The 15932-nt window shown below is 39.0% G+C and overlaps 1 protein-coding gene across 1 annotated transcript in view; it reads left to right on the top strand.

Annotated features, from left to right (window-relative positions):
• The window catches only part of sema3bl (sema domain, immunoglobulin domain (Ig), short basic domain, secreted, (semaphorin) 3bl), a 66012-nt gene that overhangs the window by 26315 nt on the left and 23765 nt on the right, over positions 1-15932 (top strand). The window contains exons 3-4 of the mRNA XM_075476351.1: positions 2129-2188; positions 12435-12554. Coding sequence (XP_075332466.1) covers positions 2129-2188; positions 12435-12554 — 180 coding nt within the window. The remainder of the gene's footprint in view (positions 1-2128; positions 2189-12434; positions 12555-15932) is intronic.

Raw genomic sequence — 15932 nt, 5'->3', positions numbered from 1 at the left:
TTTCACACATAACAGGTTATAACAACAATAAATCTATAAACTACAAATAAACATATTTCAGGTGTCTTAGTGAGCCACATGCTGAGAGAACAGTATCATGAGCTTTTCCATTGGTTCTACAATTCTTTGAAACTCTGCTGGAGGGATACATTGACATTGAAATAAAAGGCTTCCCAGAAAGCCCTCAGAATTTAGAAGGCCAAAGGTTAAACTAGTTTCTTGCTTCAGTGTCACATATTATATGCACATAGAAATGTCTAAAGTGACTCAGATTTGTAATATTGGAGGCCAGTTGTCAGTCATTCTGATTTACAGTCCAAGACTGTTTTGATTCCAGATTTATGACAGAGGAGATACAATCTCTCTTACAGTTTTACTGCTGACATGAAGTACTTGTGATAAGTTCAAGAAGAGAATGTGGCTCTTTTTAAGCCAACAAGGCACTTTACTGCTTCTGATTCATACTCTCTCTTTAATATCATTGCAGCTACATGTATATACAATACAGTCCATACGCACAATGAGTCAAAATAATGTCAGTCAGGATCATTTGATTTCCCCTGGTTGCTTTTCTCCTGGTTAGCCAAAACAAATGGCAGTTTCCTTTTAGACCAGACAAAGACTTATTGTCTTAGGCAGTCTGCACAAAACAGCAGTTTTACCTACGTCATTGAAGTTCAACAGAGATTATTTTGGGCTTTACTCTTCAAAGACAATTTCATTTCATGTTATAAGCACAGAGAGCAGTGTGAAAACTAGTTCCATTGTGTCAGGTCCATTTTTAATTCTCTTGAAATATAAGAATACGAAGAAGGGGCAATGACTTTACTGTGTAAAACATGTTGACGCAACAGCAGGATGAATTTTCAATGTAAGAAAATCAAAAAGACTGCAAAAGATGAGACGGAATAAGTAATTGAGAATAATGATTGTGGGAATTATGGTTGTACACTTTTGAATACTAACTTTTCTCTCATTAATACTTTGTCTTTGCATGAAGACAATGTCATTCGTGAGAACCACAAAAGAATTGTCTTTTCCTGCCATATTCAAAATCTCAGTCAGTGAGAATGTGTTCATTGGCGAAGGCCTCTGGAGTTAAGATCAGAGTAATACATCTGTCTTGTTTCAAACAAGGTTTCAGATTTACCGGCCAAAAGTTCCGTCTTTGGCTGCTCGTTGCTCAGCCTTTGGTACATCATCGGTTTGAGGATCTGCTTTGCTCAATTTGGTTCTAATTTCTGAAAAACTTTCATTTTTCTTCAGAATAATTCACATTTAATGACACCAAGGCTGATTGTAATGTTTTGATTGCATCCCACAAAACTTGCGTGGCTCCCTCAAAGCAATTGCATTTTGTAGTGTGGCTGAATAAAGCCCTATTCGGACGGGACTAGTTTAATGGGGGGACCTGGGGTAAAGTAATAATAACCGGGAAATCTAGTCCCGTCCGAACGCGCCATGTCAGTAAAGATAGCGGAGTATGTCGGTAAACTTTGCCGAGAATTCTACCTCCTGTGAAACGGTCCGGAGTATCTACCATAGGTAATACTAATCCCGTGCGAATGCGACCCTCGGTAATAAGTACGGAATATATCGTCACATCCTTTTAAAGACAGAAACAATTAGGTGTAAAATAGAAAATTACACTTAAGTTTCGTTGTGCAATCCTTTTTTTAAACTATACTTTACATTCAGGTAAAATAAGTATCCTGAGCAAAACTTTTGGTGAGCAGTACTTTACATTAAGGTCAAAAATGAATAAATCTTCTGTTATACTGTACAATACGTTTTAGTAATACTTATCATTCAGGTAAACAAACAAAAAAGTCTTCTGCGTTTGTATACAATAATTTTGGAGCAGAATGCTTTATATTCAAGAAAACCCCTCCCATGTTAGATGAATATTACAGGGATTTCTTGTCCCGTCCGAATAGGTCATTTCTTCTCCCTGGCGTCGTCTGGTTAACCAACATTACCATACGTCCCCCCATTGAACTAGTCCCGTCCGAATAGGGCTTAAGATGATTGTTTGCATAATTTCACAATTATGAGGTCATTAATCAACACACTCTTTTTCTTTTTCTTTCACTGTTCCCTCTTTTTTCCCTTTCCTCCTCCTTCACAGATCTACTGGCCCCCGTTACCTGGTAACAGAGAAGACTGCATTCAGAAAGGGAAGGAACAGGTAAGGATTTAACAGTTTAGTCCTGCCTCTTTTCACATATTTCACCTAAAAGATCATTGGGGATAGTTTATTTAATGGAAAACTGAGTTTGTTCAAACATTTATATTGCTTGACAGTGAGTTGAAAAATCTGCACTGCTCTCAGATTTGTCAGGGTCTCAAATGTTTTCAACTCCACCGAGATCGAATCGCTGTGTGCTTTTCATTCTGCTTCTGCTCTCCTGGCTTATAAAGTTCCCATTGCAGTTAATATGAACACACCCAGTGACACTCTCTAGCTTCCAGTTTCCATTTTCCCTCTTTCTGGATGTTTTCCTGTCCTGTCTTGCCTCAGCTGTACTGTAACTGCCCTCATATTTCCATTTTCCAGAGATCATCTGCCTGCCAACTAGCTCGCCCTGTTTTCTACATCTACTTTGTAACCGGCAATGTTGCCTATTTCCTGTCTGCCTGCAGAATTTTGATTTGATTTTCTTGCACGCCAACATGCACTTTTCCTATCCCAAATTAATTCTTGTGTCTGCCTTATTCCTCTCTGCAGAAACTTCAGCTCCTACTGTCTGATGTTGCCAAAAACACTGCAACAGTTTTATAAGTAAAGGGCTTGTGCTGAGCTAAGCAGTTGAACAGCTCTCTCCTTGCCAATAAATTGCTTCCATGAGAAGCATTCTCTCTATGACATCAGCTTGTCATCCTGATGAAAGATTTGGATTGCTCACCAGCTGATTTCTACATCTCACTCTACCTGGGTTGCAGTGTCTTTCCTTTATCTTCCGGTCCGTTTAGATTTTTTTTCTGCTTGACTTTACTGAAAGACATTTTATGCAGTTTGAAAATGATAATGAAAGATATCCTCTCACACTTGGCAGTGTAACAACAGTTCCCACTTATGAAGAAAAGAGCCGAAGGTTCCTCTGGCAGTACTGTGTATGCAATGAATGGGATATTGTAACACCTTGGTGCTGTGTTGTGTTGTACTGCTTACACTGCCCTACAAAATAGCTCTTTTATCTCTACTTCGTCACATCCTAAACAAGATCCAGTGGTCAGTTTTGTTGTTAATTAAGTTGACAACATTTATAGTGGAGCAGCAGGGAAAGACCAATGTTTCAGCTGATCATTGCATTTTCTAACTGAAGTTATTTAAATGAGAGGGTGTTCGATTGTATGTGCTTGTGTAGGTTTAGAAAACAAAGAGTAAGAAAAAGGACAGGAAGGACCAAACTGTTCGAGTTCTTTCAACATTTAAAAAAAAAAAGATGTTGATGAAGCAGTCTTTGTGTGCGGATTATTCTGTCCCCTCCGTCAGGTCTACACTGTACCTGAAACAGGTGGTGTCCTGAGCATGCAGGGTCTTTAATGGTGGTTTCAGTGGCATTACTGTGAGTGAGAGCAACGGGAGCATACGGGTTTCTCTTTAATCCGGTGTAGAATGTACACTAGTCTACACTGGTACTTTGTTTTGTCCAAAAGCTTTTTCTTCCAAGCCCCAGAAGTTGAGAGTAATTCTAACTTAATGAAATTTAGTGGGGAAAAAATGCCCTTTAATTTGTTCATGTCAGCACACAAGTCATGTTTATGACAACATTACACCTCCGAGTCACCCTTCAAGTCAGATTCAGGAGTCACATTTCTCCATCAAAACTTTAACTTATATTCTTCTCTGTATTTGTTCTTCATTGAGACAATCTGATTAAACAGGATCAGGTAATAAATTAAGGGAAAGAGAAAATAAAAGCTTTTCTTTTTCTTGATGTGGGACATTTTCTTTTATTTTATCCCAGTTGGAGGAGAATCTCTGAGCGGCTTTAGTTTTGCTTAGAATACATGAATGCTGTTGCCGTACTCTTGATTCAGTGAATACACACTGTTGTAAGATATAAAAGCGCTGTAATTTTTGTACCTTCTTGTGCTCACAGCAAGAATCCTGACAGCCACTTCCATCTGGAACGAGTTAGACTTTGTGTGTGTACGTGTGTGTACGTGTATGTTCTGTGTTTTTGAAGTGGCAGGTGTGTCTGGGGTGTCTTATATCAGTTTTATTAAGTGTTTCCTATGTGCTGCTCACAGAGCTCACACAGTGTTACGTGTGTGTGTGTGTGTGTGTGTGTGTGTGTGTGTGTGTGTGTGTGTGCTGTTCTACTATCTGCAGCGGAGAGGAGGCACAATGCGTTTTTACTGAGGTCTTTGCTCGTGTGTCACCTTAACTTACTTGCACAAAAAGAGTCATAAAGACTGTGTGTTTGCTTTAAATGGATTGAGATGTTTGCCAGCTTTTGTTAAGCTGCACAGACATCTTTTGGCATTCCTTCACGGATCCTGTTTTCTGTGACTTCTTATTGTCACATGGATTACTGCTAGCCTGGGAATTCCCATGCTGCTTTGCGCTCGATTTCATTCTCACTGCAAAGTCAGCCTGGAAACCACCGCCCTTATTTTTGTCTGAGTTTGGGAACCAATCACAGAACGGGGGGGGGGGGGGCAGCAAGACGATGACGACGTCTATGCGCTACACCGAAGCTTGTAGAGTGTTAATCCAACATGGCAGTGGACACAACGTTACCGTTCGATGCAGCCTTAGAAAGTGTTTCGGAGTAGATTCACCCTAGGGTCATTTGAACCGTGACATCCAGCCACGTTTTTCTGATATTGGCTGAACATCAGCCGAGTTACTGAGTTATTCCGAATAGCTTAGTACAAGCGCTAATGGACCCTGGCAGTATCTCCAAAATTACCACACTAAAATCACATGCCATGACACCAAACTTCTACAGTAGTACAAATATGGTCTGTACTCACAAAACGATGCATTTGGAAGTTTGTACATAGTCCAGGAGTTTATTATTATTAACACAAGCCTAATAGCTTCTCTGCTGCTAAAGCTGCATCGACGTCACTTCCTTGATCTGGGAGCTTCAATGTAAGATGAGGGTTGATCTACTACTGTAGACAACAAAGTATATGCTATATTCTACATGAATGTTTATGTTGTATAGTTGTGAATTTATTTTATCAATGGAGAAATTGAGCAGCCTTGCTTTGTTGTCTACAGCAGCGTGGGAAGAACCAGACGCCATTTGATAGACATTCGTAGCGCCCAATAAACGGCTCTAGGCATTCGTAAACCACGCCTCAAATACGAGAAAATGCACACCTAGTTCCCAGACCACCATCTCATCGAGATTGTGGACGCGTCAGCCAGGCTAGATTACTGCTGTACTTTGTAGCATTTTCAGTGCAAGAGACTCACACACTGAACACACTGACATACACACGGCCGCATGGGTTACATCTCATATGTTTGCTGTGCTGGTCTGTTTAACACAGACACAAACCGAAGGTTGAAAGATTACATTCTTTACATTGTTTCTTTTTACTTTTCTGTATGAGAGTGTGTGTTTATGTACTTGGTGATGCAATGAGGCATATGGAGTTTCGGAAATGAGACAGACAGAGACTTCCAAACTAAGAATTACTTACCTTTTAATGGCAAAAGTAAGTGCAGGCTAAGATTTGTATGCATTGCTTGGATATAGATAAGAGAAAAACATGCATCTTGCCTTTCTCAACACAGCTTGGCTCTCTTAAATGTGTACATACATCATAATGAAAACATTAGTTAAAAAAAAGAATAAAGGGATGTAGTTTTTAATCTCTTTTCTTTTATCTCTTTGTCTATATGTTCACGACCTTCTGCTGACAAGTGTCAACCACCTTCAACATGTTTTCACTGATAGCGTTTCCTCCTAGAGTCACAACCTCATGACCACCATGATCATTAATCACAGTTCAGACAAATAAATACCAGGCAGAGGGAAGGCATTTAGTGACTTCAGCCAAACATGCACCGTCTTGCTCTGGCTGTTAACACATTTTTCTGCTTCATTTGTTTACATGTTCTGTTAGCAACTCGCTTGATAATCAGATCAGCTTATGACATCCCTGCTTGTGATATAACTTTTTATCCCAGCCTCACCAGAAAATTTGTAATGAGGACATTTGTCCAAATGTCCAAAATGTAATGGTGTGACAGGCAATGGTATAACACCACCTTCGGCATCCTACCATTTCCTTCAAAGCATTTCTGAAAGTTATAGTTCTTAGATTTGTCCACTTTTGAGACAGTGTTGCATGATATAAAATGGACAATATGGCAACATTCTGAGCTCTGGACCAGTTTTGCTTTTCCACATTATGGGTGAAACTGTGCTAATTCGTGACACTTCATAATGTAATATAATGCGCCAAAAAAAAAAAGAACATCAACAAAATATGGAAAATAAATTACAGTTTGACTGTAATTAAGAGAATTTTCATTCTGTATGTGGTTTCCAAAAATGAATTTATGCACTCGGTTTTGGACTTTGTCCTCTCATGGCAACGCTGATTGTGTCAGTTACTGTCTTTATGTCAAGGTCTCACTTTCAAAGGTTCTGTTTAATTTTAATCTCATCGAATCTCTGCGAGATATTAAAAGACCAGTAGAAAAACATTCAGGCTTTAAGTCAACGTCCCTATTAAAGGAGATTTCATTTGTTTATCACTTCAGCATCAGAAACTGAAATGACGACCTCACAATGTCGAGACAGGCTTTGGAAATTTTTAACATTTTATTTCTGATATTTTTTTATACCCACTTAACCCTATTCAGCGTCACGGGGGGCTGGAGTCTATTTGAGTTACTTTCGGGCCAGAGGCCGAGTTCACCCTGAACGGGTCACCCCTCCATCACAGGGCCAACACAAAGACATGCAAAACAAACAACCATGCAAGCTTACTTCTAGAGTAGGTGTAGAATCACAAATTAATCAAACATTTCTTTTTAGCATTGTGGAAGGAAGCCAGCTCATCCAGAAAGAACTCCACACAGAAAGGCCCAGAGATTCAACATGGCTTGCTGTGAGGACACAGACATTTGATTCACCGCCACACCACTTTCCAGCCCCTCTGTCATATTTAACCACTATTTGCACATTTGTGTTAAATTAGAGGTAATCCCTTCAAGACCGATAAAATTTGTACAGTATATGGATGGATAAACATCTTGCTTGTTGACTGTGCTGAACCAGCTGAATGAAGCAGTTCCAGAATATCTAATGCCATTTCACTACTATTAAATGCGGATGCCAAATGTCAATGTTTCCAAGCTGAGACTGTAAATCTGTTTTGAACTATTCTTAACTTTAATGCAGTGGTGATGGTGAAACATTGATCTCTGTATTTGACTTAGCAGCAGCTCCTCTATATGAGTTTTCGCTGCTTTTAAAAATATTAATCAGAAAAATATGCTGCAAATTTGGTAAATGTTTCGTGCATTTCTAATCTCTGCCAGCGTTTGTGGTTTTCTCTACTAAAATGGTGGATATTGGGAAAAATCCTCTCATTCTATTTGGCAGGAGTTTCTTACCATGACTGAACATCATCAGTACTTTCTGGAAATCAGTCAAGAAAACTTATTTGAAGATCAAACAGCTGCAGAGACCAAATAGACCAGTTCATTTAGCTGTCCAGCTTTGAACTGCTTTCATGTTGTGTGTGTGTGTGTGTGTGTGTGTGTGTGTGTGTGTTTGTGTAGGTCTTTGTTTCCTGTTAGTATTACAGAATCAGAAAGTTATCTATTGAACATTGCTGTTTATACTGGAAACTACAGTGTCCAAACCTGCCTCTCTGTAGCCATGTCAGCCATCATTAAACATGTTTGACTGATGCAGTCTCCATTGCTGTTAGTTCCTTGTTAACTGTACCACTGCGCCCCAAGGACATTGATGATTGTGGCTAGTGACCACATCCATAAATTCCTCTGAGCACTGGTGACTCAGACTTTCTGCGTCCCATCCTGGTGTCTCAAACTTCACTGTGCATAAAGTTAAAGCCTTATGATGACAGTGACTCTGAGCACACAGTAGAGCTGACCTTACAACAATTCAAATTTAGTGATCTCTCCAGATTTCTGCATCTCCAAACCTTAGTATGGAGACTTCTAGTTAATAGTATGTATTTTTACTCTAATTTAGCTTGTAGCTGTTACCTAGCACCTCATTGGTGTCAGTTTTGCAGGGACTGAGAAATATAAGGAGACTTGTCATCTTAACGTTGCAAAGAAACGTTTTGAAGCGATAATGATTCCTTTTGACGTACAGTTAGATAGAGGAACTAATAGTCCACATGCTGTTGCTAATGCAGACACACTAATAATCACTCCTTTCTTGTAAAATTTGTCTTATGTCACTCGCACAGGTTAGTCACAATGGATCCTTTCTAAGGGGTAAAAAGAATGGTTGATTACAGCTGAAAATACCTTAAAATTTCACCAAAATAGCTGTAAAATACAAGAAACAATGTGACTAAGAAGTTACGTTTTAATCAGTCAAATTGGAATACTTTTTGTAAATAAATCAGAACCAAAATAAAAAAGTTGCCATACAAATTTCTACAAGCTAAATGTTTATTTAATTTAAAAGTCTGAGCCCACTATGATGTCCAAGGATATTTTTAGCGTAGATGTCATGATATACTGATCTTAGCAATATTTTAAAGATCAAAAAAAGCAAAGTCAAAAAAGTACATTATTTATGAAGTCCACATTAGCAGGCCGACAGGGGTCTAGTCTAGTACGTCATAGACTCCTCTACAGGATGACCTGGGCTTGAGTCCACTGTCTCTTAAGATGAGATAAGACATATTTAATTGTCCCATAGGAAAACCTTAAGCTTAAAGACCCTGTGTCTTGGAGCACACATCATCATCATGCTTAATCACACATTTACTGATATTGTACAAAAAGAAAAAGATGATAAAATTCCCAGTGACGAGAGCAACATAAGAACCAGAACTAGACCACCAATGATAATATGCAAAAAAAAAACACATTGATTATTTAATCTGTCACGGATGTATGGAGAAGAGGAATCAAAAGCAGTGAAGCTTCCAGAGGAAGAACAAATTTACTTTATTAAACTGTAAAGTAAACTTAAGGTGCTGCTAAGCAGGTGTCTAAGAAAACTTTGCATGAACCTGATAGAAATAAACTAAATGTGGACGGAATCGTGACACAGAATAAAAAGATGACCACGGAAATCTGGCACGGAACAAAAGAAACCGGGGGCATTTACTCAGAGGGAACTAATGACAAATAAAGGCCTTGCGTGGCAGTGGGCTAAATGAATCCAGGTGTGCAGGGACTGAGACGACCCCAGAAACAGACTGAGGAAATGAAACAAGTACATAAGACATTAAACGAAACGGAAACCTAAGATGAACCTAACCAATCAACACAGAAAGCACAGGAGTACAAAATAACAAAATATTAGTAAAACACCAACACATTAAGGGAGAATATCTTCATGGGGAAAAGGAACAAATAAATTCTTAAACTGGGATGATTTACAGATTGGAAGATTTGAAGCGGTTTCATTTTTCTCTTAGCCTTCTTCTTACTGTATTGTTTAGACCAAAGGTGGTTTCTGATTACGTAAAAAAAAAAACTGTGTTTGAGTAAGGAAAAGGTTGTGGTTTGGCTTAAAATGCAGCCTTATGTAACCACTTCATTAAAGAGTCGGTATAATACTGGGCTCTTTTGTAGAAACCCTAAGAAATTGTGAATTTGTGGTTTGCAGGAATCCCAACATTTTCTTAAAAAATAGAGCTGAAAATCAAACCATAATTAAAATTATATGAAGCCTGTGATTAACTTACTGCTTTTGCTTCTCACTGTTTCCTTTTGCCCAGTTCACTCAGAAATGACAGGAAAAATCCATTTTAGAGAGGTCAGTAGATTTGTTATCCAAATATGAGAAGTCAGAGTAAAACTTAAACATGCCAGACCTGATGTGATTTCTTAACCAGTAGCAGGCTACACTTGTATGACTCTTGTGGGAAGTGACTTAGCTGTTGTACGTTTACCTGCTATTGAACTCTCGAGCTGTTACTGGAAGCACAATGCCTTCCTGTTGTATGCTCCAGATAAATCACCATACTCAAAGGGAAATCAGTCTTGGTATTGTGAATTGTGAAGGCAAAGACAGGCTGCCAGAGGGCTTGGCAGTGTGCCTGTTTGTTTATGATAATGATTCATGTGCCTCAGAAAAAGTAGTAATACTGTGTTTAAAATGTACTCCAAGAAAGATGTCAAATGTTTTAACTGTGTGTACAGATTACTGGGGAGAATATTTGTGGTCAGCAAATTTTCTCTCAACAATCAAAGATTACTAAAAGGAACATTGGAAGCTTTTGTTTTCACCAGCTTGCCCTGACCCAGGGTATTTATGCTGGGATTTTCAATTCTGGCTCAAAGGCTATACTCCCTGAGATCTCCCCGTGTTTTAGTAATCACACCACTTCATTTTCTGTTAAACACCACTCCCTTTGCTGCCACTTAATCTCAGAAAGACCACACAGAATTGTAAAACCCAAAACCCCAGACTGGGAGAGCAGAGACATATTTCCCCTTTTCAACATTTCATTCCACTCTTTGGTCTCCCAGGCCGCACAGATCCTCAAGACAACTCCCTGAGTGGTAGAACGGAAATGGAGGAGAGGCAGATTTTAACACATTCTGAGTCAATTTGGCTGTGTTAGACCTTGTATATTTTAAATTGATTTGTAATTAAAATTGATCAATTATGTTCTTAGTATGTGTGTCTCTTTGAATCATTGGCCTGGTTTTGTTTGGTACATGCTGAGAAGAGAAATATTATGATGTCAACTGTGTCTCGGGGTACAGTTACTTGGTTTACATTAGGTCTGCAGTGTCGCCGAAGCACTCGAAGAAATGATCAACAATGGCTGAGGGTCTAAGAGCAACTTCTAAGGGACGGGGGGCCACACAACAAAGTGATAGATTTACTAGACATATCCACTTGTCAAAACAACAAGACTTGTTCTTGTGCACATGTGGGAATCAGGATGCAGACAGACAACACACTAAAGTAATGCAAAGCAAAGAAACACAACAACACTCTGAGATCTAATTTAGTTTATCTCATTCATTATTTGCTCATAAATGTACGTACTTGTGTGGAAGTACAGATAACAGTACATTGATTTACAATTCTTCTTGAGAGAATTACTCCTACTCACCCAATAATAACCACATCTTAACCTTAAACACGTCTTCAGCCTTAATTTGAAAGATTTATGTTATGAAGATTTGCTTCGTATCCCCACAAGGAAGATTTTCCCTTGCTATGTATATTCTGTAAACAGATTTAGGTCCCCACAACATGAGGAACTTGAACCACACACACACACATACACTACGTGATAATTATACTTATATGAGATTGACCTGGTTAACTTCTTGGAATGACAACCGACTGATCCCTTTCTTGTGGCCAGAAACAAATTCTGTAAGCTAGTGTTGTTACAAAAAGGAAAAAGGAAGTAGTCGTGCACCCCTGCTTCCTCTGGATTTCTGTAGTATACAAATGTCATGATACGTTTTTCCTTAGAAACCACTTGTATTGTTCTTATTCTTGTTAGTCATTGGTGCTTCTGTGTGGGATGTTTTACACATGTGCTTCTCAATCTATTTTCTACTCACTTTAGTTCTCAATGTTAAAGCAGTGGCAGCTTCTGTCTTTGTTTTGGTCTGTCCTTCTGCTAGATTTAATGTTTCTTTCTTTTTCATCAAAATAGCTTGACAATAAATTCAGATTTATTGTTGGCAGGATTGGATTAAGACTATTACCATATCCTTGTCATTTTCACAAGACTAGCACTTGATGTCGAAAGCTTGAAAATATCTACTGCATACACAAGCATACTTGGTGTTTCTGAAGTTTCTTTAATCAAGGTGTGTTGGAGTTTGTTCTTCACCATTAGCATGCTACTGACAGCTGACATCCAAATATCAGAGATATGAGTAGTGTTAGGGGAGCTATCACATTTCATCTGATAAAACTCTTTTCTTGGCCCTCATTAGAACATGTGGGTTCAATAAGCCTTGCTAAGAATCATTTTGCTTCCCTTCAATAGCATGAAAATCAACTTACCAGAATTTGGATGAAAGTTAGTATGATTTGATTTATTCATTGGTTCTCCAATATTATGTGCATGTGTTTGTGTGTGCAATGGTGAGTGATTCATCGTGCACATGGGCAGAAGTTTTCTGTTAACTTTTAATGGATGCAGCTTTGACTTTTTTTGTATCTGTCCATACAAAAATCAAGAAATCAAGACCCCTAAAACTTATGGTAGTAATACTGAAGAATAATGTTAATCTGTCCGTGTTTATATGTGTTTTTCAGATGGAGTGCGCCAACTTTGTTCGTCTCCTTCAGCCCTACAACCGCACCCACCTACTGGCCTGTGGCACTGGTGCCTTCCAGCCCATGTGTGCCTTCATCTATGTGGGGCACAGAGGAGAGGTAAGCAGGGAGTGAAGTTGGGCTGTGTTTTTGTGTTATGGGGCTCCAACACAGAGGGCCTGAATTTTGGTAAGACGATTGTCTCAAGACATCAGTTATTCACAAAACCACAGATGCAAATACTTATCCTTTTCATGCAAAAAATAACAATCAGTTGGTGTTTTTGAGGAAAACTCTGTGGGGTAGAGCTGTCAGACTTGTGCAAGAAACATTAAAATATGTATGCTTGGCTTCACTTTTTCAACCTTTTCTTTTGAAACTAAAAAATAAGCAATTTTCTCAGGCACTATAGCCACTGCTCGGTTTGGATTGTGCCTTTTAATGTTAGAAAGTTCAAATTTTATTCTATCTGTAATATATAGAATATAAAACATCTGCACACAGGCGGCCAATTAAAGCATACAGTGGTGGAGGACAAGGAGCAATTCAGTACTCAAACTTGCTACACACTGTACTCTTTCAACCAATCAGCATATGAATTACACACTTTTTGGAGGACTGTGTGCAAGCTTGCCTGTGTTTGTTGAATACCAAAAATAATTTAGTCCACATTTGATACTGGGTTACCAAAGGCTGCCACTGAATTGAGTTTTCCAGCAATCAGCGGCCTATTGACTTTTGGTGTACGACCCTAATTCCAAAAAAGTTGTGATGCTGTGTAAAATGTAAATCAAAAGAAAAAGGAATGATTTGAAAATGTTATAAACCAATATTTCATTGACTATAGAAAAGAGAAAACACATCAAATGTTTACTTTTTCTAAAATTGACGGCAACAACATGTCTCAAAAAAGTTGGGACCAGCTCGGACAACATGGCTGTATTTAATCTATTGGGGTAATAATGGATAGGTTGTTCAGTGTGAACTAGTACAGCATTCTACCCTGATTATTGATGAATACAAAGACAAAAGGCTAAAGTATCATTACCCAACAGGAAGATTGTATATGGGAGAATATGATGGTATGAGGAGTCAATGGTCCTGTTGAGGAGACTTTGGGCGAATTGAACAAATGTAGCATGTAAAAGTATCCTTTTTTAGAAAAACACTGAATAATTTGGCTGGAATATGAGTACAGATCGCAAGGTTCACAATAGGCAGCTCTGCCATGAGTTTTTCTTTAGTAGTACTCAGGATCTCTATACATCTTTTCAGCTGCGCAGGCTGGCTCTTTTTCACCACCACTCAGCTCAGTGGGACCCTCTGCAGTGTCTCACACTTGGACCCATTTAAAGAACTAGAACCAATGAATGGGACTATTAAGACAAACCCGTAGCTTTCGGTTTCAAGGCAGTTTTCCCGAAAGTTGCCCAGTGTGCTGCCATGCCCGGCTCAGCGGGAGGGGGTCAAAATTTGCATCGTGAAAAGGAAACGCTAGATGTTGGCAAAGAGATGTGTGGGGGAAACGAGTGTGGTGGGTGTGTGCCAGTCTTTCAGAGAATGTGTAGTGGATTGTGTGCACATGTAAAGTCCATTACAGCATTTCTCATTTTCCATATTGATTTTGGTGCTCAGTACAGTGTTTGTTCTCCTTGGTGGTACTATTCTCTCCCCTTCTAAATACGTCATTGTCATTGTGTTTTTTGGACTGTGGGTTTCATGGCACATCATTGGAAAAAAAAAACAGCTGACAAAAACTCTAGATGCAAAAAGAAGTAAGCTGAAACCTTAAAAAGTGTCACTGCCTTTTAGGATAGAGCCGACATGCCACGAAAAGTAGGTCACCTGCATCAGTTGTTGCCATTGAATCATGCAGGAAAGCACTTGAACTTTCTTGGCAACAACTGATATCAAAATTGAAGTATGATTTATGGTTAAATACTTTGTGGTGTATTTCACCAAATGTCTGTGTGCAGAAGTGGGACTTCTCAGATTATCCTTAAGTATAATGCTTAGCCATGTTTCTGAATAAATAATAGTTTGACATTATAGGCTAAAATGTCAAACTGTGATGCTGCTTGCAAGGTTTTTTTCTTTTTATGAATGTAGTGCATCTGTCTTAATTACTGCTGCATTTGCTTTGTTTATTTCCATATTGTATGTTTGTGTCTGTGTCTATGTTAGAAGGTTGGGTTTGTGTGAGAATCTGGCTGTGTGACATGACTCAAACAGGTTATGTCAGTTTGTGTCAAAATGTTGCCCGACTGATATCGAGGTACCAGCTGCTTTTCAGCTGCAAACGCATTGCAGGTGAATGTGTTTGCAACAATTATTCAGACCATAAGCATGTCCTCTCAGGGAGTCAGAAAGTCCATGTGACAGGACGACACTAAAGGGAGCCTGTCCATTTATTTAAGCAATCGTTAACTGGTGGAGAACACACATCAGGTCTGTTTGTGTGACCTCTCCCAGGAACCGGGGCTCGGAGACCTCGGACTGGACTCTGGGTGGGATGACCTTTGACGTTCTAGGTGTTTCATCTCTGTTAGGGGTAGATGTACACATACTCTATCTCTCACACACCACCCTGCTTGCCTCTTTCAAAGTCAGTGTGTTATACTGTTGTTTAAATGTCACAGAGGATTTAGACAAAATCTATGAAATGTTGTGAGAACTCTGGGTTTGGTTCATTTCAAAACAGCTGGCTTGAAGTGAAGAAATAGGCTCTTCTTCAAACAATGTTTTGTCAGACTACATTTGGATTGGACTTTCTATTGTTGTTCTTTAGCATTAGGTAATCCTAACAATATTTCATGCTTTGTAAATGCATGCAACAATATTCTAGTCCACTAACCACTCGACACGCCCTCATGATGGAAGGGGATGTCAGTGGTTTTCATATTTCTGGGAGGTCATTGGGAACAGACAGCAGTTTGAAGCCATAAACAACATTTTCAACCTGTTGTGTAATGAAGCTAAATTTCGTTTGGACAGTCAACAACTGACATTATGGGCTGGTTTATTGAACAGATCTTTATTTTTAAAAAAAAATTGTAAAACCAATGTTTCACTTAATTGTCATCACATGGTGTTCAACTTTATCCCTCTCAACATATAAGTCCACACTGTGTTTCTTTAGTCTGTGTTTTGCCTTCTTCTGTCTCTCTCACCCACAAACCCACACTCGTACTCTGACATAAACCGGAATCCCCATGGTGACTGATACTAGTGCCTGAGCAGCGTCATAGATGTGAAAATAAACCATCATGTTACCGTGACGACACAAAGGGGACAAGACCACACACACACACACACACACACACACACACACACACACACAGTCAAACAAAACAAATGACACCAATTTGGACATATAAATACGCAGGGACGCAGACAGAAACACACACAAACATGATGAAAGACATACACATTGAGACATAAACATATAGAAATGAGTGTTTATCAGAACACCAATGCACATGAAGACGAAACAGATAC

Source organism: Odontesthes bonariensis, chromosome 10, assembly GCF_027942865.1.
Source record: "Odontesthes bonariensis isolate fOdoBon6 chromosome 10, fOdoBon6.hap1, whole genome shotgun sequence".
NCBI lineage: Eukaryota > Metazoa > Chordata > Actinopteri > Atheriniformes > Atherinopsidae > Odontesthes > Odontesthes bonariensis.
This window is presented reverse-complemented; position numbering and strand designations above follow the sequence as displayed.